The 27398-nt window shown below is 45.6% G+C and overlaps 2 protein-coding genes across 2 annotated transcripts; one reads left to right on the top strand and one right to left on the bottom strand.

The window, feature by feature from the left end:
- Positions 1-8616: 8616 nt before the first annotated feature.
- On the bottom strand, positions 8617-23631 carry DARS2 (aspartyl-tRNA synthetase 2, mitochondrial). The gene is made up of 17 exons (XM_033067053.1): positions 23431-23631; positions 22261-22360; positions 21454-21520; positions 21083-21184; positions 19970-20065; positions 19247-19370; positions 17652-17698; positions 16875-16981; positions 16043-16112; positions 15301-15480; positions 14824-14931; positions 13644-13706; positions 13321-13473; positions 12270-12488; positions 10489-10599; positions 10193-10268; positions 8617-9536 (listed from the first exon to the last, which is right to left on the bottom strand). The coding sequence occupies exons 1-17, from the start codon at positions 23498-23500 to the stop codon at positions 9349-9351; spliced, it is 1881 nt and encodes a 626-aa protein (XP_032922944.1). The 5' UTR covers positions 23501-23631; the 3' UTR covers positions 8617-9348.
- On the top strand, positions 23632-27374 carry CENPL (centromere protein L). Its single transcript, XM_033067060.2, has 4 exons — positions 23632-23853; positions 23973-24224; positions 25127-25669; positions 26468-27374. The coding sequence occupies exons 1-4, from the start codon at positions 23632-23634 to the stop codon at positions 26537-26539; spliced, it is 1089 nt and encodes a 362-aa protein (XP_032922951.1). The 3' UTR covers positions 26540-27374.
- The last annotated feature ends 24 nt before the right edge of the window (positions 27375-27398 follow it).

Below are 27398 nucleotides of genomic sequence, written 5' to 3'. Positions count from 1 at the left end.
CTGCTCTCTGCAGGGCAGTTTACACCCAGCGTGCTGTTTGCCTCTGCACAATGGGCTGAGGTTGTTGACTCATGTTCAGCTTGTAACCCAGCGTCAGCAGCAGCAGCTTCTGCTGGCACAACAGCTGCTGGCTGCTGCTGGCTGCAGGGCTGCTTCCTCCAAACCCAGCAGCTCACACCCACTGAGCACTTTTCCTGGTTTTCCATGACCATTTCCCAATTTATCAAGGCTTGAAACCTCTCCCATTAGCCTACAGATTCTCAAATTTGTACTAGTTTGTTCACAAATATAGGAAACAACATTTTGTATTCACCATCCCAGACTGAATTAAATGACCTGAAAATACCCATTTAATTTACCTTATAGCAGCCTTCCAGTACCTAAAAGGGGCTTACAGGAAGCCTGGAGAGGGACTTTTCACACCACAGGGCAAGGGAAAAGGCTTTAAGCTGAAGGAAGATGGATTTAGATTAGATATTAAGATTAAATCCTTCCCAGTGAAGGAGGCTGGTGAAGGATGCCCCATCCCTGGAAGTGTTCAAATCCAGGCTGGATGAGGCTCTAAGGAACCTGGTCCAGTGGAAGGAGTCCCTGCCTGTGGCAGAGGTGTTGGAATGAGATGATTCCAGCCCAAACCACTCCACTTTTCTATGCTCATCCAACCATTTTGCACCCAGTTTCATCCTGAGTCTGGCACGCCATGCCCAAATGAGTTGGTGTTTGTTACATAATGTCTTTCCCCCAGCAATGAGAACCTTTAATCTTGTCAGAGGATGACCATTACTCTGGTTTGAGATGACACTTTCCCCAAACAAGCACATGGTTTTACCGTTCCAGCACCTTCCAGACCTCTGCTTTTTCAGTTGTTTTCTTTTTTCCTTCCTGCAAGTAAAAATTAACTGATCTGTAATTACCCAGGTCCCCTTTCTTTCTTTTAGAGACAGGTAATGAGAGCTTTACAGCAGTCAGGTTCCTCACCTATCCACCCAAATTTATCAGAAAACACCACAAATTATTCTGAAATCACTTCAAACTCTTTATTGAAATTCCTGCCCCCCAGGCAGCTTGAGACCACCCTGATTTCCCAAGAGCCCTCTTGAAATGAAATTTTTTCCTCTCTATTCTAAGCAAAGCCCTCACTATTTATCATTATCATCAAGCAGTGCTACTCAGCACTTCTTTCTCCTGAACTTTCTAACAATGACAACTATGAAAAATAACCATTCTGGCCTTCTTGACATTTTTTGATAGCTCTTTCTGTCCCCATGATTATCCCACATGGACATTACAGCCTGAGGAGGACCAAGGGAAATGCTGACCTCATTTGTTTTGATTACCACTGAAAGGAAGGGTTGTCACAGTCAGGACAAGTATTTCTTACGTTAATGGATCATGATGAAGCAAAATGCATTTTTCCTGCAGGTTGAGAGAATAAACCAAGTCCAGGGTTACAAAGGGAGAAGTGTTTTTATTCTTTGAGTAGTAGCACCTTAGGTCAGTGTCACAAAAAGCTCATTCCCAACAGTCCAACACTCCATCTATCATGAAATGTTATAGGGCAAATTTATAACTCCAGCTCCAGGGAGGGCCCCAAACAAACCTGCAGCAGCTCAAAAGCAAAGCCAAGTGAAATGCAAGAGCTGCCAAAGAGGTCATAATTCACTTTCAGCTCAATTAAAAACATTTCAGTGTTTTTACAGCATTAGGTTCAAGTCCTGACTGTTGAGAGGTCTGCTATGATGGACACAGCCTCCAGCAGAATTCTCATCCTGAATTTTCCCTATCCTCCTGGTATACTTAATAAATAAATGAGCATCATACATCAACTTCTATGTTAAATGGCAATTCCTGATTATGAATTTGTAAAGATGACTACAGTTTTCTATAACTGCACATTATATGATGCCTATTCTTTACTACAGGCTGCATAGTATCACAGACTTTATATATCTACACACAATTTGTACTTCCAGCTTTTATTTCCCACTACTGTGAAAGGCTAAGGAAATAAGCAGCAATCTCTGTTATGATTTCAAAAGGAACAGTAACCCCCAGGAAAGCACACAAAAATCTTCTGTGTCACTGGCTATTTAAAGAACAGCTTCAGTATTTCCTACTGTTGCATAATAGATTCTGATTATTTTGACACTTTTCAGTATTTTTAAGTCTTTTAAAGCTGGAGCCATGGGGAGGCAGCACGAATTAGCTGCACCTTATTTTATTTCTGTCAGCTCATTTCTATATCCTCCAAAGCTCAGTTATTTAGTCCTGCTCCTCACCAGAACTACAGCAGCTGTTTTAGGAGGCCATGCAGTGTTCTGGGTCCAAAATCTGGTCCTGGTTGAAATAATGAAGGGCTGCTCATCAGGCACCCCTCAGATGCTTCGACTGGTGCTGCCAAGGAAGCAGCGAGGCGCAGAAAAAAGGGATGGAAATGACCTTGATGTGAAGAAAAAAATGTCTGCAGGCTCCCAACTTCAACAGGAGGTTTTTCAGGTAGCATTAACAAAATGAAATTGCCTTTCAGAAAGCATAATTCCAGCTGAACATTCCTGACAAAGTACCTCTCTGCACATTAATTCAGTCAGCACAGTTATTTAACTGGTGAGTCTACATTTAATGGGTGTTTATATTCATTAATATTTATCTCATCTTCCACAAATGAAATTAGTAACAGCATGCCAGAGATTTTCTCCACATGGCTCCTGCAAATGCATTAAACCCAGCTATCTCCAGAGGCAACTGTGGGCAGAGCTTGGCCCTGTGTGTTTCTGTGGCAGCTGTGCTAAAATTATGCTCCTCCCATTAAAAGAATCCTTTTTTGCTGGATCTGGCTTTAGTTATACAATATTAACAGTGAAAGTAGGAGCTGAGAATTCAGGGCTTCATATGCTTTCAGTTTAAATTCTATTTAGAGAATTCTTGGGATTTTTACAAGACATCTTAAACATCCAAATCAAGCTCTCGCCTTCCATAATTGCTTTTTTAATCTTATACTATTAATATGACAGGGTATTTTTTATTTAAATGCTTTCCATGAAAAGAAGCATGGGAGGTTGAAGCACTCAGAGAAGCATGGAATGATTTGGGTTGGGAGGGATCTTAAATAATATTTCATTGCACCCCCCTGCTGTGGGCAGCACACCTTCCACTATCCCAGGCTGCTCCAAGCCCCATCCAGCCTGGCTTTGGACACTTCCACGGACCCAGGGGCAGCCACAGCTTCTCTGGGCAATCTGGGTCAGGGCTTCCTCACAGGGAAAAATGTTCTGGAAGGTCTCACAGTGAGGTCTCTTCCCCAAGCCATTCCTCTGGGACAATACCCTGTGGCACCTTGAGATAACTCAGCCTGTCATCCACCCACATCTCCTCACGGTTCTCTGGTAGGTTTGTACAAAGCTGCAAAAAAAAAGGGCAATTTCACAGTTACCAGGGGCTGTGTCATCCTAACAGAACTCCCAGCTCTGGGCAGTGTTTGGTTCTGGCCATTGTTGTTTTGCCACTTGAAGTGATGCAGTGTGAAAGGATGGGAGTCACTCTGTCCTTCTCCTCAGAGCCCTGGTGCTGTAATTGCTGTCAAATTAGTTCTGTTCATGCTGCAGGAAAAATCTATTGAAGGCTTTTTTTCCCCAGAAACACCCTGGATGTCTTTTTCCTTCATTTACAAATAAAAATAACGGCAAGGAAAATTGAATAGATGACAAACAAGGAGCCTGCATTTCAAGGGACAGCATCAAGGAGCTGAGGACTTCAATTCCCTTCAAATTACTCAAGTAAACAAGGAAACTTCTCAGGACTGAGAGTGTTTTAAATCTATCACCCTCCAAGTACAGGGTAATATTAAAGAATCCAAGAGTACACTGTGACTGCTGTTCCAGAGAAAACTGCCACCAAACAGGCCCCTTGTGCCAACTGTTCTCAGAAAAGTTTTTATACTGTTCACTTTGCCACTTGGGCAAGTAGGAAGTGTTGTCCAAATTTGCTCCTTGCTTTTTTCAGGTAGATTAGCATCTTTTGGAGCAGCTAATATTTTTAAAATACATATATACAAATATGTGATTTAATACTAGTTTTTGCACCAAAAAAGTACCTAGTTAGCGGAACTGAAGGTAAATACTAACAGCAAGTTGTGGGGGAAAAAAACCCACCAAAATAACCAAGAGCATTCAGCTTTGGCCATCCAGCTGTCCATGGGTACATGGAGTCACTACACAGAAGGCATGCAGGGATTCCCCAGGAAAGTAGGTGAAATTGCCTAAAACTGTACAGCTTAAAATAGGTGTGAATGGGGAAAAAAAAAAAAGAAAGAGATGATATTAATTCATGAAGTTATAAGCAGAACAGAAAACACATAGGAAATTTGAATATCATTACTTCTATAAGCTACATGGGAAAGTGCCTTGTGCAATGATCAGGTGAGAGGTTTAAATTAAGCATGAGGAAGTAGTTTTTAGAATAACACATAATTTATCAGAACTGAAGGCTATAAAAATACAGAAGGGAGTCTACAAGAAAGAGGGGGAGGTACTTTTTGCAAGGGCATGTAGTGACAGGACAAGGGGATAGAAGTTTAAAGTGACAGAGAGCAGGTTTAGATGGGATATTGGGAAGAAATCCTTCCCTATGACAGTGGTGAGACCCTGGCACAGGGTGCCCAGAGAAGCTGTGGCTGCCCCTGGATCCCTGGAAGTGTCCAGGGCCAGGCTGGATGGGGCTTGGAGCAACCTGGGACAGTGGAAGGTGTCCCAGGGTGGAACTAAAGCCCAACCCGAACCATTTGTGGATTCTGTGATGGTTAAAATATAAACCAACTTAATGGGGAACCATCCACAATGCTTTTCTTCAGCTCTGCAGAGAACACCAAGACTATCAAAACACAGCAAGCAAGCTGGCTCCTGATGAGTTATTAGAGAAAAATGTGACCAATCCATCTGAACGTATCTGTCACAGAGCTCTGTTCGCTGCAGAACTGTGCCTGGCACAGCTGGTAACTGCATGTAATCATCATTTCTTAATTACAGAAAACAATGCTTCCAAAGGAACACAACAAACTAGAGCACAAGGCTGGAATCAGAGCCCAAACATTCAGAGGTGAAGTCATGTGAAGCTGGACACGGGGGATTTCTGCCTGGCACTGTTTAGGTGGCTGTGGTTGTCTCTGCCTGTTCTGCTGCACCATGGGGCTCAAGAACACACCAGGAGTGCTCCAAACACACTCCAGTTCAAGCAAAGGTAAGAAATAACTGGGGGGGAAAGTAGAAATCCATACATCTGAGAGCATAAATTCTCTTATCCATCTCCTTTTACCAAGGGAGATTGGTTTTCTGGAGCTGCCTGCATTCAGTGCAGCATCACCTGCTCCATTCCTCGCAGTGGGAGAGGAAGCTGCTGGAATTCAGAGCAACAAAGGCCTTCCTGGGATTGGGGATGTACAAAGCCCCACCTCCAGCTCATACCCAGGATAAAATAGTGGTTACAAATCCAGCTGGAAACAGCTGAAACCACTCTTGGAATATTTCGGCTGACTTGTTACAGATGGTAATATTTTCTGTTTTCAGCCGAACTGGGAATTAATCAGCACTCTGAACTTCTGGGTATCTGCAGCATGGGATTACACAAAGCTGCTGTGATACATTGCAATTTAATAAATTACATTGTAATTTAGCTAATCTCGAGAGAGAGATACCAGCACAACACAGGATTAAACTCCATCTAAATTCTGGGAACGCTTTCTGTCTTTGTGGCACTTTATACAAAACCTTTCCAGCTAAATTCACCCAAACCACCTGGGATGGCTGAAATCAAAAGACTGTGATTTCTCCCCTTCTTGGCACAACTTGAAATATTCTGGATAGGCTTGGAAACTTTTATGAAAAAAAAATTAACTAAAGTAACTCGCATTTTGGCTGCTGAGAATCCATCTGTTGTGGAGGGGGGAAAATACACTGAAACACAGCAGAAATCAATCTCTGCTTTCACAAAGGGGTAGTATAAATTTACTAGAGGGTTGTTCTGGTCAAATCTATTGAAACATACACAGAGCAGGTTCTCCTAGAGGTGGGGGAATAAACTGTCCCTCATTCTACCAGTGTTTGGTTCAGATCCAACAGAAGAAAATCAGTAAGAGGAGGGGTTAAAGAGTACAGAGGCCTCATTGCAACTCTGGTTCCTGCTAGAGCATCCCTTGTACAATCCTACTGCCCACCCTGATCTTCACATCCCATCTGTGCCAGGCATGAGGTTCTCTGGAGTGCAGAGGATCATGTCAGGGAACATTCAACCTCACATTCTTACCAAAAGAATAATTAACAGAGGAGCCCAGGATTTGGCATCTCCTAGCACAGCAGACAGAGCAGCATTTCTCCACAGGTTTGTCTGATCCAGGGAAAATAATGAAGAGCAGGAGCAATGAGGGGTCTGTGAAAGTTTGCAGTCTGGATTATTAGCAGAAGGTGTTTTTGATGAATGCTGTGCTGAAGCAATGGTTTCAACATCTCTTTTCAGGATCACAGGCCAGCACCTTTTCTCCAGCAAGCAGGAGATAATGGTCTGCAATATGACCAGCCCTGATTTCCATGGATTTCTCTGTAATACTTGTCTACTCTTGCTCCTACCAAAATATCCAGCAAAATGTGCCAAGCAGATTGTGGTTTTCAGGGCTTTTCTGTAGATCTGGCTTCCACAACACCAAGCAAAATCTGACACAATGCTCTGCAAAACAAAAAATTAGTACCTTCTCTGTGGCAACATTGACACAACCCTGGCAAACTCACACTGGTCTTCGAAGCCACCTTCATTCAGCAATCCAATCACAAATGGCTTGCCTGGATTTGGGACACACCTTTTAACATTTAACCTCATTGTGGCTGGACAGCAGCAGCTCAGTCAAGGTGTTTTGTTGCAGTTTTTGTTTCTGACTGCAGTGAGTCCCTCATCCAGCAGTGGGTAAACAAGCAGCACCCAAAGCTGCTTGCACAAGAGGGATGTGCATGGCTGGGGGACAGCTCGCTCACATGTTTTAACAAGTGCTCTCAAAAAGAATGTTCCAGGCAGAGTTACATTTCTGCCTAAGCCTCCCAGAGCATCAGCTTCCCTTGAACACTTGATAATCCTAATTTGGGACTCATCAGAGGTAAACAGCATTTGCCTTTGCAAGCAGGTGCTAAGCAAGTGATACACTACTCCTGCTTTCACAACTAAAAAATAAAGTTCAGCACATTTTGTTTACAGTTACTATAAATAATACCCTGGGGGGAGTGAAAAACTTTTGAAAGCAAATTATTTCCAATGTTCCACGATCTCAAAAAAGCCTCTGACATCCCTGCTTTGGGAACACAGATGATCCTCAAGCAAATTCCATGCAAATCTTAATCACACTACCAGTAAAGAAACTAAATCAGAAAATCCAGCATCCTCTAAACCAGCAGTCTGAATATGACACATAGCCTGCAGTGGCTGTATTTTGTATCACCACTGACAAGTCAGGAGAACAAAAATATCTGGTAGAACTGCTCCAGGGTGACTCTCCTCCCTGCAAAAACAACAACAAAAATGAAATAATTGTTTTTAAAATCACAGAATGTCCTCATTTGGACGGAACCCAAAAAGATCATAAAGTTTACCATGGATCTGCTTAGGGAAACGTTTGTCAGGTCAGCTTCTCTCTGAAAACTGATCCTCACTCCATTACTGACAGCTTCTACTCAGAAAAAAAAAATGTTTAACTACAGATGAATTGATTTCAAGTAGGAATGAATAGCCCATATGAGGAACAAATGAAGGAATTCAGTGTTTGGCTAAAATGATGTGAATACAAATCCAGGATTGCTCTGTTTTGTTTTAAATAATATTTAACCAGCTCTGAGACTGAAAATAACAGCCATGCCAGAAGCAAAGAAAGCTTTTTTCTTCTATACATGTAACTCCACCATGTTATAATCTGCAAAGCATCAGCAAGTCAGCTTTAGTGACACTTTCTCTGGATGGCACTATAAAAAAACTAAAAAGGAGAAGAGGCACCTGCATTACTGATTCTTATCAGCAGGACAGTTCAGTATGTAGAAAACAACTGAACAGCACCATGCAGTGTTATCCCACGATGTGGAGACTGAAAGAGCGGCTAACCCTTGGAGCAGAGTGGGATCTGACTATCTGCAGAACAGCTTCTCTGGCAGAAGGGAGGAGCTCAGTATCAGCTCAGACAAGAACTCAGATAAGTCTTTCTGTCCTCCAGCACTGCCCCTGGCATGTGCCTCCTGCTGTCCTTCCCAACTGGGACACAGGAACTCTCCCTTTTCTTCCTTTGCACCATCTTCTCACCTTCACCAAGGAAACTCTTTTCCTCGGTTTCTTCACCTCCACCTCTCCTCAGAACAGTCACCTCTGCACTGTTCTGTCAATGTTCTGGTGTGGGATAGGGATGAACAGTTCCTTGGGAGGAACTTGCTGCTGCCTCACTCACCACTGCAGCAGCAGGTTTGCAGGAACAGGCAATGCTCACAGAAGACTGGGAACCATGCTGTGCTCCCATGGATCTCTTGTCATCTCCTGGAGATGACCAGGGCTCACAAAGCCAAACTGGCAGCTTGCTGTGGTAGAGAAAGTCCAAAGCCACACTCAGGCAAAACCACACAGCCAGGTAAACTTTATTTATAAACATACAAACTCCTGAATGACTGTGCTGAAAGCACCAGGACCACAGGCCCCAAAGGCAGATTGACGAGTATTACAAAGACAACTGGTGCAAACATCACTGATGCTTCTCTCCCTCTCCTCTGAAGGGAAGACACAGCTGAGTGTGAGCTCCCCATGGCAGAGTCCTGCATGATCTGGTATCCTCCAACAGGAGGTAAGTTGCTGGCTGCACTGAAGTTCAGCTGTGCAGTGTCCCGAGCTCCTGGCCCAGCACAGTTCTACTGTCACAGTGCTCAGCTGACACGATTTAATGAGGATAATGATTTCATTCCTGCCAGGGAAGCTGACTATCTCCTCCAGAGGGGAGGAGGAATACCTTACAAGGGAGATGTAAAAACTGAGCGTAGGGAAAAACCAGATTCCATCTTCCCTCCAGTATGATACCCTAAAGCAAACAGTCTCAATATCCTATGATAAAATTATATTCTTTGCTATTGTTTTTTTGCGTGTCTTTCCCATTACCTCCCAAAGGTGAATTTCTATCAGGAAGACCCCTTATCTCCTTCCCACTCCATCCTGAAACTTCCACAGTACAGTGGAGTTGGCCTGTCCCTCACCCTGCCACGACAGCTGATGCTTTCTGAATTAATCCCAGCCTTTAGAAGCTGTAACCACCTCTGGTTGATCAGATCAGCTTACATGACTGGCGTGAAGTCAGTTTTTCTTTGCCTCTTTTTCTTCGAGAGGCCAGGAAACCTGAATGTGATATGGCTCTAGTTCTTCTGGAGTGACATAGTCTGGAGCATTGCCCATCAGGTCTCGTCCCCTGAAGGATTTTGGAAAGGCAATGACGTCCCGGATACTTGGAGCATCAACAATGAGAGAGATCAGCCTGTCAAGTCCTACAAGCACAAAACAAATCAGTGAAACACTTGAGTTATGGCTCTTTATTACCTCCCCTGAGTCAGAAAAACCAGAAAGATTGAGGAGGTAATATCACTGAGCTGAAGAAAAAGAGTGAAACAAGTAAGGGAGAAAAAGAATTAATCTCAGCTGGTAGCAGATAAACAGATTTGCCTCGAGAGCAGAAATGTCTACAAAATAAAGCTTTTCAATATTGCAGGAAGTTCTGTAACACACTAAGGGCTGCAGGACACAGACAGCAAACACAGCAGAACAAAATCTGGGCAGCTCAATGGCAGGATACTGGCAGAGCTCTGCTTTACAGCTCAGAGCTCTGCATCAACCAGTTTGGAAGGATTACAACTGCTAAGAATTCAAGAGGAACAAAAGCCTCTGGGTGACTGAATGGAGGAAAGTCAAACTGGAAGACCAGAGGTTAAAATACCTTTGTTTTTGGTAGGCCTTTTTACTTTGTTGAGTGTAGGGAGGGTGCTGTTGGTTGGGTGAGTTTTTTCCCCCTCTTTCTTTAAACCACAAACCTGCATTGTTCTAGGGAAAAAACCAAACCCTGACATCTTCTGAATTAATGAGCAAAACAGATGAGGAAGAAGGGGAGTGAGATACACCTGCATCTGTAGAGCTACAGATCACTTACCTAAAGCAATTCCTCCGTGAGGTGGAGCTCCAAATTCCAAAGCCTCAATCAGATGGGAAAGCACCTCGGAATCCTCCTGCAAAATTACATTAAGAGGTGTCATTGGCCAAGCAATGCTCTTCCTATTAGCATCACAAGATGAAGCTACAATGAAATCATCTATTGCTCAGGGCTAGGGAGTTATGTCTCTACCTGAGAAGCACATGAGTGTTTCTTTCAGAACATCCAACTAAAATTTCAATTAATTAGTGCTTCTAAATCTCCAAGAGAGCGTTAGAGGCATCTGTAGGTGTTACCTTCAGCACTTTCTCCAGCACAAAACGCTGTTGTTCTGCACTGTGAATTCTGATGGAGCCACCTCCAACCTCATTGCCATTGAGCACAAGGTCGTAGTGCTGGCTACGGACCTGCAGAGACACAGGGACAGGCACCTTGGTGAGGCTGGGCCACAGCTGCACCTGAAACAACCTGCACAGAGATGGCAAAGACACTGGGAATGAAGGCATGCAACTCTGTAAAACTGCTCTCTCAGGGGTACATTGCAATTCAGCTACCAGCCCTGCTGGACTGCCTCTGACTGATGTGAGAGGAGAACAAATTCATTTGAAAAGTTCAAACCTGAAGCAAATGGGATGGTCAGAATGTAAGATTTCTGTTTCCTATAAGCTTCTTTTGCTGGGGCACATGTGAATACAGTAAATTCATGAATACAAGCCGCACTGAGTACAAGCCGCATCTCTGAGTATTGGCAAATATTTCGTTCTTTGTCCATAAATAAGCCGCACCTGAATATAAGCCGCTCTGTGGTTCGCAGCGAGGACCCGCGTGCAACAAAGTTGCCAAATACTAACAGAACGGCGGCAGGGCGGGGTTTACTGGCTCAACTAAGGCTGTGCAGGCTCGGCCCGCTAGGGGCTGCTGACGGGGCCAGGTGGCCCAGCCCGGCGCTGCCACTCGGGGCTGGCCACCGCCTCTGGGTTCGCTCGCCCCGGCCCCGCTCCCGCCGCGGCGCCAGCCGGGCACAGAGAGAGCGCCCCGCTCACACCGCGGCGCCGGCCAGGCACGGAGCACCCCCTGCTCCCGCCACGGCGGCGGAGGGCAGGGGCAGAGCTCCCCCCACTCCTCCCTGAGCCGCGGCAATGGCAGTGCGGGCTCCCCCCGTCTCTCCCCAGGCTGCGGCAGAGGAGGGAAGAGAGCTTTCCCGCCTCTCTCCCCGCCCCCCGTGCTGCCTGCAGGGAGCCAGGGCAACACAGTAACACTGTAACAATCGCAGAATGCCGGCTTTTACTGGCAGGTGCTTGGCTCCGCGCCCTGGCTGGCACGTCTGGGGTTGTAAATGTCAGAAAATTATTCACATATTAGCCGCCCCCGAGTATTAGCCGCACTTCTGGGTTTCCACCAAAATTTTTGTCAAATTGCTGCGGCTTGTATTCATGAAATTACTGTACTTGCTATTTGCAGTAATCAGGAAACCATCTCTTCCAGACAGAATCAAGATTGTAGAATCACACAATGGCTTGGGTTGGGAGGGACCTTAAAGATCCCCTAGAGTTCAAACCCTCTGTCCCCAACCCTTCCACTATCCCAGGATGTCCCAAGCCCCATCCAGCCTGGCCTTGACCATTGCCAGGGTGGGTCAGCCACAGCTGCTCTTGGCAATCTGTGCCAGGGCCTCGCAGGGAAGATTTTTTCTTAATACCAATCAATCTAAGTCTACCCTCTTTCAGTTTAAAACCATTTCCCCTTGTCCTATCACTGCTTGCCCCTGCAAAATGTTCCTCTCCAGCTCTCTTGAAGTCTCTTTGGGCACTGGAAAGGTCTTTAATGCTGCTCCTGAGCCTTCTCTTCTCCAGGATGAACAACCTCAGCTCCTTCAGCCTTTGCTCACAGCAGAAGTACTCCAACCCTTTGATCATCTCAGCAGCCTCCTCTGGACTCATTCCAACAGATCTACATCTTCCTTGTGCAGTCAGTCCCATGAAACATCTCTTTTCACACTATACCCAGATGCTGTTTGCCTGGTTTTCCATGGGAGCAGCCGTAAAAGAGCCAGCATGGCAGGCATGAAGTTGGTTACCTTTGTGGGATCAGAATACAGGAGGCTGGCATCTGAAGGATGAGGGGCAGTGAAGGGGTGATGAGCAGATTCCAGTTCAGTGGGATTCTCAGCCTTGGGGAGGAAAAGGGGGAAATCCACCACCCAGAGGAAGTGAAAGGCTGTGGGATCACGGAGTGTCAGCCCAGCTGCCTCCAGGAGGTCGGCACTCAACAACCGCAGGGCTCCTAACGCAGAGCACTGCAACAGAGAAGGGAGACATGACACAGGGGGATTTCACCATCAGGGAAGCCTCTCAAACACCAACCAGGGAAAGTGTGCTCCATAAAGGAAGCACTACAGACAGCACCAGCTGTAATGCTTTGTTCTCTTGAACACTTTTGCCTCGTATCTGAAATCTATCACCTTCCTGCCGAGGCAGCAGCAGCACCAGGGTTTGACAGAGACCAAGTAAGGAGTCTGAAAGGCCATGTTTTTCCAGCTATTTCATCCTCAGAACTTTCTTAGACTAACCTCCAGCTCCACACATGGGGATTCACTGGGGGAGCACGTGTAAGATCCACACTTTCCAGACAGAGAAATGGAGGCACAGAAGAGAATACAACAAAATGTTGTCATGCTAAGCGTGACACCTTATAATAAAACAATGCTTGGAAGGCAACATCTGCTGACAAGAACAGAGAGAAGGGTAGGGATAGAATCTCCCACCACTGCTGCTAATAAGTCACGCACTTGTGGGAAACACAATTACCTAGTTGACCTCATTTTCCAATCTGTTTGATGCTTTAAAAATGAAATTAAGAGAAAAGAAGGCACTGATTTGTTGCAGGGATTTTTATATTTCAGCCTTCATTTCAGTTACAAGTCCTGCCCAGAATTTGACTAGAGGCCATAAAAATAATAGGTACATTTCATGCTTTATTTGCTGTTGCTATAGCTGCTGATCCAGACAAACAGAAAATTAGATGATGACCTATTTTAATAATAAGAAGAATCAGACTAAGATCAGATAACATCAAAACCATCATCAGCAACATTCAGCTCACAGAGCCACCCAAGAAATGCCTCCTACCACTTGCTTGTGTTCTCCAGCTGCCAGCAGTACCACATCATCCTCCTGCATGTTCAGAGCTTGGATAAGCTCTGACTGCTTCTTCTCACCAAGGAACTTGGTAAGCAGAGACTTCAAGCTTCCATCAGGTCTGCAGATAATTTCCATGATTTCCTGCAGAAAGGGAAGGGAATGTTCAGTGCAGTGCTGCCCTCTCTCGCCTTGAAGCATCAAATGCTCAGGCTCTGACTCTCAGCTATTAAAAACTGCTCCCCGACCTCCCTCTGCATTTATCACACCTTGTCACTCACCCTTCCAAAGCCTCAGGAAAGCTCCTGTCTCACCTGGTTAAACTGGGATTTTGCAGACTCCTTCAATGACTCCAAGTCTTTATTTGTAAGATACCTCTGGGGAAAGAGCAAGAGAAGATACAGCAAAGATCAGCTTGGAAAACTTGACTAGGTATCAAACCTACTGACTAAGCTGGTTCCAAACTTCTCAATTCTTTTGTTTCTAGCTCAAGTTCTTATGAGGGCTGTGGAACAGGACAAGGTCCTTAGCACTGGGCTGGGTGTCTGTTCTGAGGGCTCCTTTCAGGAAGACAGCCCTCTCACAGATAAATGTATCTGGTCAGCAGCCTCAGATCACTGCCTGCAGCCTGCAGAAACAAGGTTACACCACCATGGTTGAGGAGCAAGAACAGAGAAAAAAACAACTGGCTGACTCTTGTATGCAAAGCCATGCAGTAAATGAGGGCCTGCACAAAGATCCTGATTTTTTTCATCAACTCCAGTGTTTCAGGTGGGTCTGGATGCCACTTTTGTGTTGTTCAAACACCTCTGTCTCCTCTTGTAAGAAGCCACTAACTTGCACTTTGTGAAAGGAATGAAAGGAAATCCCAAGGGAAACCATGGCCACAAAGCCCTGTTCCCCAAACACAACTCAATATTTAGAGGATTTGTTTTTTCCATACTACAAAGATGCCTACAGCCAGAATTAAATCTGTTTCCCTGCCAAAATGCAGGGCATTTGTCAAAAGTCTTCCACATCTATTGTCACCCTTGGATTTGGTCCATGACATCCTCGTCCCAAGACATGAATTGTACCCAAAAATGCAGCTGAAACAAACAGGAGAAGGACACAGAACCACCTGACCCTTCTCTCTGTCCCAGAGCTGTACCATGCCCAGCCCTGTTTCAATCTCCCATCACTAGGCACAATTTATTATTGAGATACACATCAAAAAGGTGACAAAAAACAAGGTGAAACCCTGAGGGGGTTCTCTATCCTCAGGGGATCTTGCAGCTTTATTGTTTTCCTCCTCTTCCTAAGGATAAAATACCCTTCCTGTTGCCTTATCATTCTAACACCACTCAGCCCAAGATGACATGGATTACAACCAATCCCAAATTCCCTTAAGAACACCAGTAATAGCAAGGAACATTTCCATACCAACAAAACAATTCAAATTGGCATTTTATTTATTCCACATAAACCATAAACAGATGTACGAGCATCACTTACCATTCCCTGAGGGATACAAATGGCTCTGATGGAACCATGTGGGTAACTGAGGGCATTCTGCACAAAGTGAATGTTAGAGCCTCGTAAAACATCACTGATATCCACAATCTGACAAAAGAGAGAGCACAGGAAAAAGCACTGCTGGTAGGAATACAAAGCAAAAACTCCTGCACCTGTCCTAACACCTTCAACACTATTCCCTTGTAGGAGCTTTTGCTCTTCAAACAGTCAACATGCATTGCTCCCTAGTGCTACATCACCTTTAAAATAAAGTTTTATTAGAACATACATTTTCCACAGACAACTGATCAAATCCTCTCTTCTTCAGCAGACTGCACAAAGCAGCAACAATGGGACAGGCACCTTGGGTAAATTACAGCACTCAAAACTCCAGGCAACCATGTATCCATGATCCAAAGGTTATTAGCAGACTGGCTGAAAGGAAAAGCTGCAGGTTTCCAATGGGCAAACCCTCACCTTCATCCCAAAGCGAGTGTCTGGCTTATCAGTCCCATACTCAGCCAGTGCTTCCTCATATGTCATGGAAGGGAAAGGAGTTACAATGGAGCCTCTGTCCTCAGGCCAGGAATGTTGCAGGAGGCCCTCTATGAGCCTCTGGATCCCAGCTTGATCTACAAACGACATCTCTATATCTATCTTAAAACAGAGAACAAGGGGGGAATTCCACATTAGCTACAGACTGTGCTTTCATGCTGCTACTTTTGAGTACAAAGCCAACAAAACAAGAAACAGCACACAAAATGACATCACAGCATGACTGCATTAGGCTGGGAAGGTGCTCAGAATCACCCTCCAGGCTGATGACTCAGGCAACAGCCTCCTCAGAGAGCGAATGAGGTAACGATGACAAGGACAGAGAAGCAGCCTTGAGTGAACCAGGCCAACTCAGCCTGGGATTTCAAGGCTCAGGAACGGGATGTCTGACCTAGCAGGACAGGAGGAGAATGCATCATCAAAGTAAAATCACTGCTGCAACGCAATTCCCACATCTGCACCAGGGGCACTGCAGCCAGCCAAGGACAGGAACCACGCAGCTATCCCACACCCATTTCCAAGGGCTGTGTTGGTGAAACACATACCAAACAACTCTGTACCCCCCAAGCAGCACCAGACTAGCACAGACTAAGCCTCCAGAAGGGAAAACCAGCTATGAGCACCTGGGCTGAGGAGCAGGGAGCAAGGCACAAGGGCTGCTTACCTGGGTGAATTCCGGCTGCCTGTCAGGCCGTGATCCCTCATCCCGGTAGCAGCGAGCGACCTGGAAGTACCTGCAGTGACACTCTGACTTAGATAACCATTTAAAGTATCCTGAACTGAATTGTGGCTATAGAACTGATCATACAAAAGATAAGGAATAAAGAAGTAAAGCAGAGAGAGTGCTCTGTTCCCACAGCAGATGATCTTTGCTCCCATCCCCTCAAAAGAATGGAATTTTGAGTGGAAGCAACTCTATCAGCAGCTGTATCCATCTCCAGCCATATCTTCCAGAGGCACATGGAGACTGCCAGGTGAGCTGTCCCCCAAGGGCAGCACACTCAACTTTTTATTCCACCTTCCACTCTACTCCAGGACTCTCCAAAAGTCTCAGACAAGACCTGGCCTGCAGTTCACCATGTGAACAATGGTGTCTCCCTGTCCATCCACTCGATTTGCAGAAGCAAGCCCAATTAAAAGCTTTGCACTTGGGCACCCTGACATGCTTTTTTCCCTGCCTCAGTCATGCTCAGCTGCTCAGCCTCACCTCAATTAGTCGTGTAGGTTACTCCTGGAGGTGATTTTATCACACATTAGATTTTCTGCCCTTCACTCAGGCTCTGCTGCACATCAGGTTTGTGTTTAACACAGCAGTAAAGACTGCAGCTTCCCAGAAGGATACATTTCATCTGACTATGAAGTATTTAAGGATCCCTCTTCAAGACACAAGTCCTTGGCAGTAAGTTTTTTTTGGGGGAAGTTTCTAAAACTTCACAGATAAAGCAATCAAATCCTAGACAGGACATGCAGAGAACAAGAGTCCAAGAAACTCTTACCTGTCCAGACCTCCAATCATGAGGAGCTGCTTGAACTGCTGAGGACTCTGTGGCAGAGAGTAGAACTTGCCTGCTTCCCTTGAGGGCACAAGGAATTCTTTGGCTCCCTGGCATCAGAAAGAAAATTTACAGAGTTCAGCAAATGAGTGGCCCCAATTCCTGACAGAGCAAACACTGGAAGTGCAAGATGAAAGGACCTATTTTCCACATTATGAAACCCCACTTGTGAGGAAATGGCTGTTTGTACTTTACACTTAATATTTGATAACCAACTTGGTCCAAAACATTCCAAAGGAGAATTCTCTACCTTCTTCTCTGAGACTAATGCATAATAGACCATCCAGGACTGGGGTTTTAATGCAAGAACTCCAGGTTAGCTGCATCAACAACTCCTCAGCTACAGCTCTCTTCTTTCTGACTATTTTTGAAGTAAAAGAAAGGAATATAAGATCAGAAATTAAATTTACTTGAGTATTATCTCTACAGTAGCCTACTGGGTTAAGAGATAAATACTGGAAAGACAGTGCTTCAAAGTTTTTTGGGTTTATAATCCCAGGATAGACTTGCATTCAACAAGGCAAAAGCTTATTTAATTTGCTTATTTCATATCATCTCTCCCCTTTCTCTCCTCTACTTTTAAAAGGATCTGTGGATGATACCAGAAGTTCCATGAGCTGTTATTTAGCAAGGGAAAAGCAATGAAGGCTGAGTGGCAACTGGAAATGATTCAGCCCTGATTGTGCAGCTGCAGGAGGCCAAAAAGCATCACATACATACCCCTGGGGTTCTTTTAAACAGAGTTGGAGTTTCTACATCCACGAACCCTGGGAAACAAACACAGAATATGCTGAGAGAAGGAAGAGCTAACATGACAGAGTAGGCTAGAGTAGGGTTAGTCAGCAAAATAGGTCAGCTAGCACACCATGGAGCCTCTCCAAAACCAACACACTTTTCCACTTCTAATAATTACCCCTGTAATGACAGCTCTAAAGGCTCTGAGCTACTCTGATGTCCTGCTAGAACTGTTGATGACAAAGGACTCCAAACAGGCTGAAAATGTGTTAACTCTTTATCTCTTCTGAACCAGGCACTGATTTTCCAAAAAGCACTTCCTGATTTTAAGAGAAGCAAAAGCCTTCAACAAAATCCATCCCTCTGACATGCCTCAAGTGGGTAACCAAATGAGGGCAACTACCTGCAAAGAGTGTTTTCTCATTGGAAACAGTTAATTTGAAACAACTGGCTTGCAGCATGCCAAGAGATTTCAATACACTTTGTTCTTCAGGCTTGACAACATCCCACTTATGACTCCACCAAAAGCAGGCAAGTCCTTATTAAGTGGGACCAGTTTGGAGTAGCAAGTTGGCTAGGAATCTCTGCCAGCACTAGGGAAAAGCAGCAAGGAGAGATGAAATGTTTGCTGCACCAGCCTGTCCTCCTGATGCCTAAAGGGGGGAAATTATGCCTTAACTTTTAGCTTCCATGCCTTCCAGATTCTGTACTGCATTGATGTGTGACTCTGGGCTTCATATAAAATGTCAGCAACTTCTCTTCACAGCTTAGTCAGACAAAACAATCCTTTTCCAGCCTGAGAACCAAAGAACCAAGGACCACTGCAGCTTCAGCCCAAAAAGTGTAAACAACAGGGAATTGCTGGAACCCTGGAAACAGAGGGATTTAGATTTTCTGTGCTGACAAGCAATGACCCCCAGGAAAATACTGCTTTTGACCTGAGGCCTTGCAGAAGGCTCCCAAAATTGAGTGACAGAACTGGGATCACTGGTGTATTGTTTGAATAGAAGCGTGTAATATCACATGGTAGAACATTTGGAAATGTTTTAGAACATAGCAAGATAGAGGTTTTGGGGCAGAGGTTTCTTTCTTCTTCATGGGTCTAGGTGGGATCTTGTTTAATTGGATAGAAAAAGCTGCATTGCAGGTCATGAGTGATTGGTTATTGGGTTAAAAGTAAAAACAATTTAGGTGTTCATTCTTAATTGGACAGACTGGCCTTTAAAAGGCCTTGTAGAGAGAGAGATGCATGGCCATTTCTAGCTTGTTAACTAGAAGTGCTGTAGAACTCATTGTAATATAAATAAGAATTAATAAACAAGCAATCTGGGAGGATGGGACTTCATAACCTGGAGCTGGAATTGGACAATTGACCCCAATATGGAAATGGACCAAAACTTATAAAAGTGTGAAAACTCGTGACTTGGGATCCATCTCAGGTGTAGCCACGGCCGGGCTCTTGCACTGCCCAAGGTGAATCCTTTGAAGGCCTTTGAATAAATCCCTGCTTTATTCCTTTAACACTGTCTAGCCTCAGCTCTGGGCAGTCTCTTTAGGCATCACTGCCAGCAGCCCCTCACCGTGCAGATTGCAGAGATACTCGCGCATCCTCATCACCACGCCAGAGCGCAGGCGCAGGTTGGCCTGCAGCCGGGAGCTGCGCAGGTCCAGGTACCGGTACTGCATCCGCAGGGCCTCTGACTTCTGGGGAGGAGACACAACCAGCATGAAGAGACAAAATTCAAACTGCATGTCCACTGAAAGTGCTCCTACAGCCAAGGGGAAAAAGGGAGAAGCTAAAAGGGGATGGTGCTCAGTTGCCACAGCCTACACAAACATGGCAATCACTTGAAACACAAAACCAAACTGCCCACAAGAGTTGTGGCTGCCCCACCCCTGGAAGTATGTGAGACTAGGCTGGATGAAGCTCTGAGCAATATGGTGCTGTGGATGGCATCCCTACCCATGGCAGGGGGTTTGGAACATGATGATCTTTAAGGTTCCTTCCAAGTCAAACGATTCCATTTCACACTCAAAAAATACAGCATAGCCCCATTTCTTTCACCCTTTCTTTACCATCAGTTCTTCCAGAAATCTGGAATCATTCAAGCCCTGGTTTCTCCTTTGCTCTAATTGGAAATAAATCCTCCCAGCAAACAAACAGCAGCCCTGTTTTAAATATCATCATTCCTCCAAAGTGGGGAAAACCAGACTCAACTCTCAGATGTTGTGCCATCATCTTGGGCAAATTCTCAATTTAATGAAAAGCCACTACTTTGATAAGAAAAGAAAAACACAGACACCTTGATAAAATCCTTGATTTCAAAAGGCAGCTTCTTGCAGGAGTTTAGGATCTCTGCAGTTTCTGCCTTCACTTCAATATCTCCTGTTGGCATTTTCTAGAACAAAAACACAAGAAAAAAATTGAATTCCAAAAAGTTGGACAAAGGTATTTCACAGATGGTCAAAGGGAAAAAAGAAGCAATGTGATTACCCTCCCTGCCTTCTAACACAGTGCATAAGTCAGAGAGCTTCTTTCAGATTTCCCTTCTGCTCAGAGAAACACAAATCACCTCACCAAAGATGGCAGCTTCTTCCCCAGTAGCATACTGGTCTCTAAACACATTAGCCTCAGCAAAACCGTACAGTGTAGATTTCAATGAGTATGAGCAGCAGCAGCCCTTAATACGAGTCAGAAAAGGCAAATTATGAGGAACTTCTCAGAACTTCCAGCTCTAAACACCAGTTCTCAGAACTGGTCTTCTTTTGACTCTGTCCCGAGGGAGGGCAGGCAGCTCCCCTCACGTAGCACTGAGGCACACAAAGTTCCCTTGATCCTGCAGGACTCCTGCTATTTACCAGGGGAAAGGACACACAACCTTCCCACAAAACCAGAAATGAATAAAAGAAATAAAGGCATTGCTTGAAGCCTGGATTTTAAGTGGGTATCTGCAAGATGGAGCAAAAAAGAGTTATGATCATAAATACAATCCTCTTTTTAGACCTGCCAGTTGCATGTACAATCCTGAAAGATCAATCTACAGCTGATTACAAAGACAGCTGAGGAATGCAGAACATTAAAAAATCATTCAACCCCTGTCACCTATACCAGGAGACCAGCAAAATCAATAAACAGGTCACCACATGCCGTGGAACTCGAAATGACAATACTTATTTCCAAACAAAAGCAATTCCCAGCACACTCTGAAAGCCTAGAAAAGCCCTTGCCAAGGGCTGGGATCCAGGCCTGTAATATGCTTTGAGATCCTCCTGCTATCTTATACAGCACTTATTTCACATCACACTATCTGAGGATGGGCTGCCACACAACAATGCTCTGACACCATAATCCCACCATCCAGGGTTGTTTCCTTCAAGGAATGAAAGCCCTGAGAGCCCCCCCAGCCCATCCTCACCGGATTCTGCTGCCCCAGGGGCCGAGGGGACACTGTCCCGGTCACTCGCACCACAGACTCCACGGGGGCGTTGGACAGCAGCTCCTTCACGTGGGAATGTCCCTGCAGGAAGAAGACAGAGCCTCACAGAAATTCAAAGAACAGGACAAAGGCACTGTGGCCAAGCACCTCAACCCAAAATCACTCTTAAGGCAGGGGAAACAGCACTGATGTTTTTGTTGCAGTGTCAGGTCAGACCTCTCACAACACTTCAATCTACTTGTGAGTCAGAGCACTGAGTTTGACAAAGTCCTTCTTTCTCTCTGTGGCTGCTGAAGCCAAGCTACCAAAGGAAAAATAAAAGCACAGACTCGTGCTTTGGTAGCACTTACCTCATCCTGAGGAATGATGACCTGGGTCAGTCCGTGGAAATCCCTCAAAACCAGAAACAGGCCTTGTCTGATCCATGAAAAGCACAAAAGGAAGAACATTTTTTTCACAAATTCAGTCATTTCTACTTTTTAAAAGCATAGGGCAACTGGCAACACTTTCTGTACCCTACAACTCATCCCAAAGCACTTCCAAGTACTGAATTATAGACACTTTTCCTACACCTGAACCTAACCTGACCAATTTATTCCACTTTGTGATCAGCCTCAGACAACAAATAACCAGGAGAGGCAGAGTTTTAACTTGAGCTTTCATGCACGCAGAGCAGGGATTCTGTACATGTGAATTCTCCTGCTGGGAAACATCATTCAGCTAAAAACAATTAAATGAGCAATAAAACTAAAGTGCACGTGGAATAAAAACAACAACTAAATCCAATCAGAAGTCAAGAAGAGGAACATTTGTCCCATAAAAAGTTCCACATGAACAATCCACACTGCCAGACTCAGAACCATAAATGCTGATTTCTTCAAGCTCCAGCAGGGACAGATGCCATTGTGCTTTATCCATCAAAAAACTGCTCAATGGGACATGCTCTGGTGTCTTGAAAAACCAGATCATCACGATGCAAAAACCCTAACTCCTTTTCCTGGGTCTCCATCTACAGCTGCTCAAAGATAAGATGCTCAGGACCTCCTAAAATCAAAAAACCCATGCAGAGCATCCCTGGAGTGCAATGCTGGATGAAACACAGCTTAGACTGGGTCTGGCAAATAATCATCTCCATTTTCACCATGGTTTACACTTACCTTTGATATTGAACCCATCCATACAGGGTCACCTTCTGTCCCACATGAGCAGAACGCAGCTCTCCACATGTGTTGGTCCGGGAGACGAAACTGTTGAAATCTTAAATTTAAAAAAAAAAAAAAATATATATATACGTATATATATAATCTCTTATGGCTTTTGCAGATAAGACAGAAAAAATAATAAGTTTTCCCTCCCAATATAATTTATACAGATATGGAGAAGTTACTTCATATATAGATCTGCACTAAGGTACTAAGTCATAAACATGAAGCTAGTCCAAATGTATTGTAAACAGGGATTATTTATGTTTCTCAGTTAAACTTTTCATAAAGATACTTGAACATAGCCTTGCTGCAAACTGTAGCCCTGCGAATTCCAGAGCAAGAGAAGTAAAATCACAGATCAATCCTGAGGGATGCTGACAATGCCACATTTAAATCTACAATCACAGAATAGTTTGGGTTTCAAGAACCTTAAAGCTCATGTCATTCCACCCCCCTGCCAAGGGCAGGGACACTTTCCTCTGTGCCAGGTTGTTCAGAGCCCCATCCAGCCTGGCCTTAGACACTCCCAGGGATCCAGGGGCAGCCACAGCCTCTCTGGAAAACTATGCCAGGGCCTCCTCACCCTCATGGGCCAGAATTTCTTCCAAAACCCAACCCAAACCTGCCCTCCTTCACTTCAAAGCCATTCCCACTGTCACTGCAGCTCCTGGTGGCGACACAGCAGAACAGGGCTCAAAAAACCAGGAATTAAAGGCACACGGAGGACACCCAACGCAGGTGTAAATTGAACAGTTCCTGCCTGGAATAACTGGGAAAAGGCCTGAAGCACGGTCATAGAAAGCTTTGCACAGATTCCCGTGTGCCTGTAATCATGGCCTGAGTTATAGAACCAAGCACGCCATTCACAGAGGTTCAGCTTGCAAGGACAAGCCTGAAGGACACCATTACCTGGACACAGATAAATAACTTTATGAGCAAATCTCGCTACCCTCATCACAGCCTTCGGAATTAAAAGAGATTTAGACAAGACTATTAATAAAGTGATACAGGGAAAATAACTGGTCGCAGGCGTGATACCAATTGACTGTGTGCACTACCCTGACCTGTATCCCGGGAGAACAGGAGCCCCAATCTCGAGGGGATGACACCAGCGCTCCTCACCTGGAGCCGCGGGGGCGGCGGCAGCGGCCGCCCGGTGCAGCGCCCGCACCAGCAGCCGGGGCAGCGCCATCTTGCAGCCGCCCCTCGGCCACAAATGCACCACAGGCCTGCGGGAAGTGAGAAACAAGAGCTCCGGAGGTAAAAGGGCAAAACCCCCTCAAGCAGCGGCGCCTCCCTCCCTCACTGCCGCCCGCCCCAAAGATGGCGGCGAGGCGCGGCCCCGCGCGGGGCCCGACGGGAGCCCGGTTCGAACGGCGCCGGCGGGCCGCGGCCGCTATGGCGGAGGAGCCGCCGGAGGACGGCGCGGCGCGGACCCTGCCCAGCCTCAGGCAGCTCTCCCGGGGTCTGCCCTTCGGACGGAGCCACGGCCGCCTCGGCATCAGCGCCAGCGGCCGCCTCACGCTGCCGGCGCTATGCTCTCAGGTACGGCGGGGCCGCCTCGCTGCCTCCCCCCTGTCTCCTCTCTGTCCCCTCAGCCGCGCTGTCGCCGCGCGGGAAGAGCGAGCTTCAACCTTATCCCTTCGGTTTTGTTTCCCCCCCAGGAAAACTTGGACGCGCAGAAAACAGCGTTTGTGCTGCGCAAGGCCTGGACGCTGTACAGCGTGACCCCCCTGTACGGGTTCCGCCGCGGCTGCCTCAGGGACTACGCGCGGCTGCTGAGCGCCTTCATCGCCGCCGAGAAGCAGAAGGGGCTGGCGGTGGAGGTGGGCGTCGAGCTGGACATCAAGGTGGCCCTGTCCAGCCTGGCCGACCTCCGGGGCAGCGAGCTGGACCAGGCTGGCCTCCTGGTGCAGGTGAGGGGGCTGCTCTTGCTGTGGGGGAACGCGCTGGCTTGGAAGAAAACCCCACAGTTAAACCCTAGCTGTATGGGAATAAAATGAAATTGAATCCTGTCTGTTTTTAACTGGAATGTTTACAGTCTTAAATTGTGCCGAGGAGGTTTAGGTGGACATTAGGAAGGATTTCTTTGCAGAAAGGATGATTAGACATTGGAACTGGGAGATGGTGGAGTTACCATCCCTGGAGGGGTTTGAGGAAAAACTGGGTGTGACACAGTCAAAACCCTGGTCTAATGACAGGGTGCTGTTTGGTCACAGGCTGGACTCGATGACCTTAAAGGTGTTTCTCAGCCTAATTGGTTCTGTGATCCCCTGAGCAATGCATACAGTAAACAGCAGGTTTGAGTTCGACTTTTTAACAGCTTCAGAGTACGACTATACAGAGCAATCTCTGTCTGATGTTTTAGTTCAGCAGTCAATTTGCTGCCAGGACTTGGATGGCTTATTTATCTTCCTGGATAAAGCTGGCATAATCCCACTTCCTGGCCAGAGTCAGGTCTAATTAGTACTTCTGAAATGCTTTGCCTCAAGTGAAATGTGCAACTGAAATGTCAGGTTCATTGTGGCAGTGGTTGTAGGATGTACCACAGGAGTTAAGCAGCATAAATTCAGATCTCAGGATTGTTCCTAAGGAAGTTAAAAGCTCTTTTTCTGCTGTTTTCAACATAATTGCATTCCGCTTTTAGGGATGAAACGAATAGACTGAAAACTGTATGTGTTTGACAGAAAAGAGCATTGCATGCACAGCAGTTTTTCCTAATGAAAACAAAAATCAAAATCTGTTTTTAGCTGATGAAGAAACAAAAAAGCCATACTTGCTCTCTGCAGAATTGAAATGCTTCTTCTCCCCATCCCAGCTCTCTTCAAGGTCCCGAGCTTCCTCCAGGAACTCTGAAGACAAACTGCTGTGGTCGGGCTGGTTCTGCTCCATGTTTGGAGATGACCTTTCCGAGAATGTGCCGGAGAACTTCACCTGCCTGCCCCTGTTCCTGACCCACGGCGCCGAGAGCTACACGGCCTTGGTTGGAAGCTGGTTCCAGAAGACTTTTGACTGCTGCTTCCGCCGCCTGGCCATCAGCCCCCTGAACCTCAGCTGGATGGTGGCCATGTGGGCTGGCTACAAGCTGGAGAGAGCTGCCTCTGCCGTGGAACTCGTTTTTTCCATGCCCCGCCTGTCCCATCCCCTGGATATTTCATACGCCATCCACCCAGAGGATGCCAAAGCTCTGTGGGACACGGTGCAAAAAACACCAGGAGAGATCACCCAAGGAGAGGTGGCTATCTTCATGGATTGCCTTTATGCCCACTTCCACAGGCACTTCAAGATCCACTTGTCAGCTGCGAAGCTGGTGAAGGTTTCCACAGGGATTGCCTCAGCACACTGTGATGGGATTGTAAAGGTGAGGCCCCATGGAGCAGGTTGTCCTAATGCAAGCCAAATAAAATGAAGGTCTCATGTTTTGCATGATTTCCTGCAAAGAATGCTCTGGAGTTGGGGCAGCTGCCAGTACAGTATTTTACTACCACTGTGTTGCTACTTGCCTGGGGCCAGAAATAGGTGTATTAGCTGTGGTATGAACAGGAAAGTTTCTTAGGCCATAAAGAAAAAACAACCTCCTTTTGGACTTAAAACTATCCCAAACTTAAAAAAAGTTCCCTAGCATTCTAGTATTGTAGTTATTAAGACACAGGCAGAAGACTGCTTCACGTGTAACCTTTTTCATAAAGGTGCTGGTCTTTCTGCAGAGGTATCTCCAATATCCTTCAAAGCAGGGAACATTAATCCTTCAAGCAATACAATATTTTCTTCTGAGTTAAAGAACAGTTTGTGTAAATGCAATTGTTTAAATTTCCCCTATGATGAGGAGTACATTGCTTGTTTTTATCTGTAATAGCTTAAAACTGTCTGAAACAACTTTCTCTGTTGCAGGCAAGTACACAGAGGTATCTCAGGCTTTCTGAAGAGTGCTCTTGTGGAATGTGTGTTGTGTAAATTCAGTTATGACTTTTCATAATGGGATAGAGTTCAAGTCATGTATAATCAGTGTGGGAAAAGTATAGGTACCTGAAAAGCAACAACAGAACAGCTGAATAAACACACAGAACACTGGGTAGTTTCCTTCCCACCAGGGCTTCAGGGTGTGGAAATCTGGCAGCTGCAGTTGTTGCTTTGACAGGCTTTTTTCTCTTTCTTGCAGATTCTACACAGCCAATACCTGCCTGGAGTGCTGATGCTACTGACTGAACTTGCCATCTCTCAGATCCAGTGAGAGCCATTTCAGTAGCTCTTCACACTAAAAAGACTTTCTGTTTGGACAATCTGTGCTGAGAAACCACCAGGAAACTCACTCCTGCAGCATCTTCTTTCCTCTCATTCTGGCTGTCCAAAGTCAGACTGTAACTCCAGGACTTGGCTGTGTAACTCTATGCCATGCACAGCAAAGCCAAGCAAACATTTCACCCTGAAGCTGTCACAATGCAAACTTGTGACAGCTGCCTGAGCAGCTTTGTTTTCTGAGTCACTCATTTCATTTATGTGCAGGTATCAGCTCAGAGACAAACAGTGCAAATTCTTGATGCAACTTACTGACAGGTATTTCTGTTTCAAAGTTGGTTTTCACTGGACAGCCTAAGCTACAGACCTTGGCTAAACTGACTACTCTTGGGCTAGTCTAAATGCAAAGTTCAGCACACCTGATGCATGCTCTACAATCCAGGGCAGAAAAATCCAAGTTTCTAAGTCCCTTTTTAGCTTGTTAAGGGTGTTTGGTAATGATGATAATGTTTATTTATGTTCCAGTTGGGCATGAGATTGGACACAAGGCACTTGTCAGCCTGTTGGTCCTCTCAGGCAAGTTAATAGATAGGAAAGTGAGGTGTGGATAAGCTTCACAGTTATTAGGCTTAGTCCTGATGTTTGTAATCTTGGATGTAATCCTGTGGGCCAGAGAGCTCTCAGGGTTAGAGCTCTGTGCTGTAATTTAATGTTGGATCCCTCCCTTCTGGAGCAGGTAAGAGTTCAGAGGGACAGTTAAGGAGCAGAAAGTAGCACCTGTTGAGACATTTTGTAATATAGTGCTAAATAAAGAAAATATTTTCCGTATTTTGTCTTAAGGAAAGCCCACCTAT

Source organism: Catharus ustulatus, chromosome 9 (assembly GCF_009819885.2).
Source record: "Catharus ustulatus isolate bCatUst1 chromosome 9, bCatUst1.pri.v2, whole genome shotgun sequence".
Lineage (NCBI taxonomy): Eukaryota > Metazoa > Chordata > Aves > Passeriformes > Turdidae > Catharus > Catharus ustulatus.
Note: the sequence above shows the minus strand (reverse complement) of the source record. Positions and strands in the feature narration are given on the sequence as shown.

What these genes read in the sequence shown, in the direction of transcription:
- CENPL (XM_033067060.2), top strand. Translation starts at nt 23,632, where the DNA reads ATGGCGGCGAGGCGCGGCCCCGCGCGGGGCCCGACGGGAGCCCGGTTC. An exon ending in TGCCGGCGCTATGCTCTCAG is followed by an intron (nt 23,854 to 23,972) that starts GTACGGCGGGGC and finishes TTTCCCCCCCAG; the next exon opens with GAAAACTTGGACGCGCAGAA. An exon ending in ACTGTGATGGGATTGTAAAG is followed by an intron (nt 25,670 to 26,467) that starts GTGAGGCCCCAT and finishes TCTTTCTTGCAG; the next exon opens with ATTCTACACAGCCAATACCT.
- DARS2 (XM_033067053.1), bottom strand. Translation starts at nt 23,500, where the DNA reads ATGGCGCTGCCCCGGCTGCTGGTGCGGGCGCTGCACCGGGCGGCCGCT. An exon ending in AAATCAAGGATTTTATCAAG is followed by an intron (nt 19,371 to 19,969) that starts GTGTCTGTGTTT and finishes TCTCCTCCCCAG; the next exon opens with AAGTCAGAGGCCCTGCGGAT. An exon ending in TCACGGAGGAATTGCTTTAG is followed by an intron (nt 9,537 to 10,192) that starts GTAAGTGATCTG and finishes TTGTGCTTGTAG; the next exon opens with GACTTGACAGGCTGATCTCT.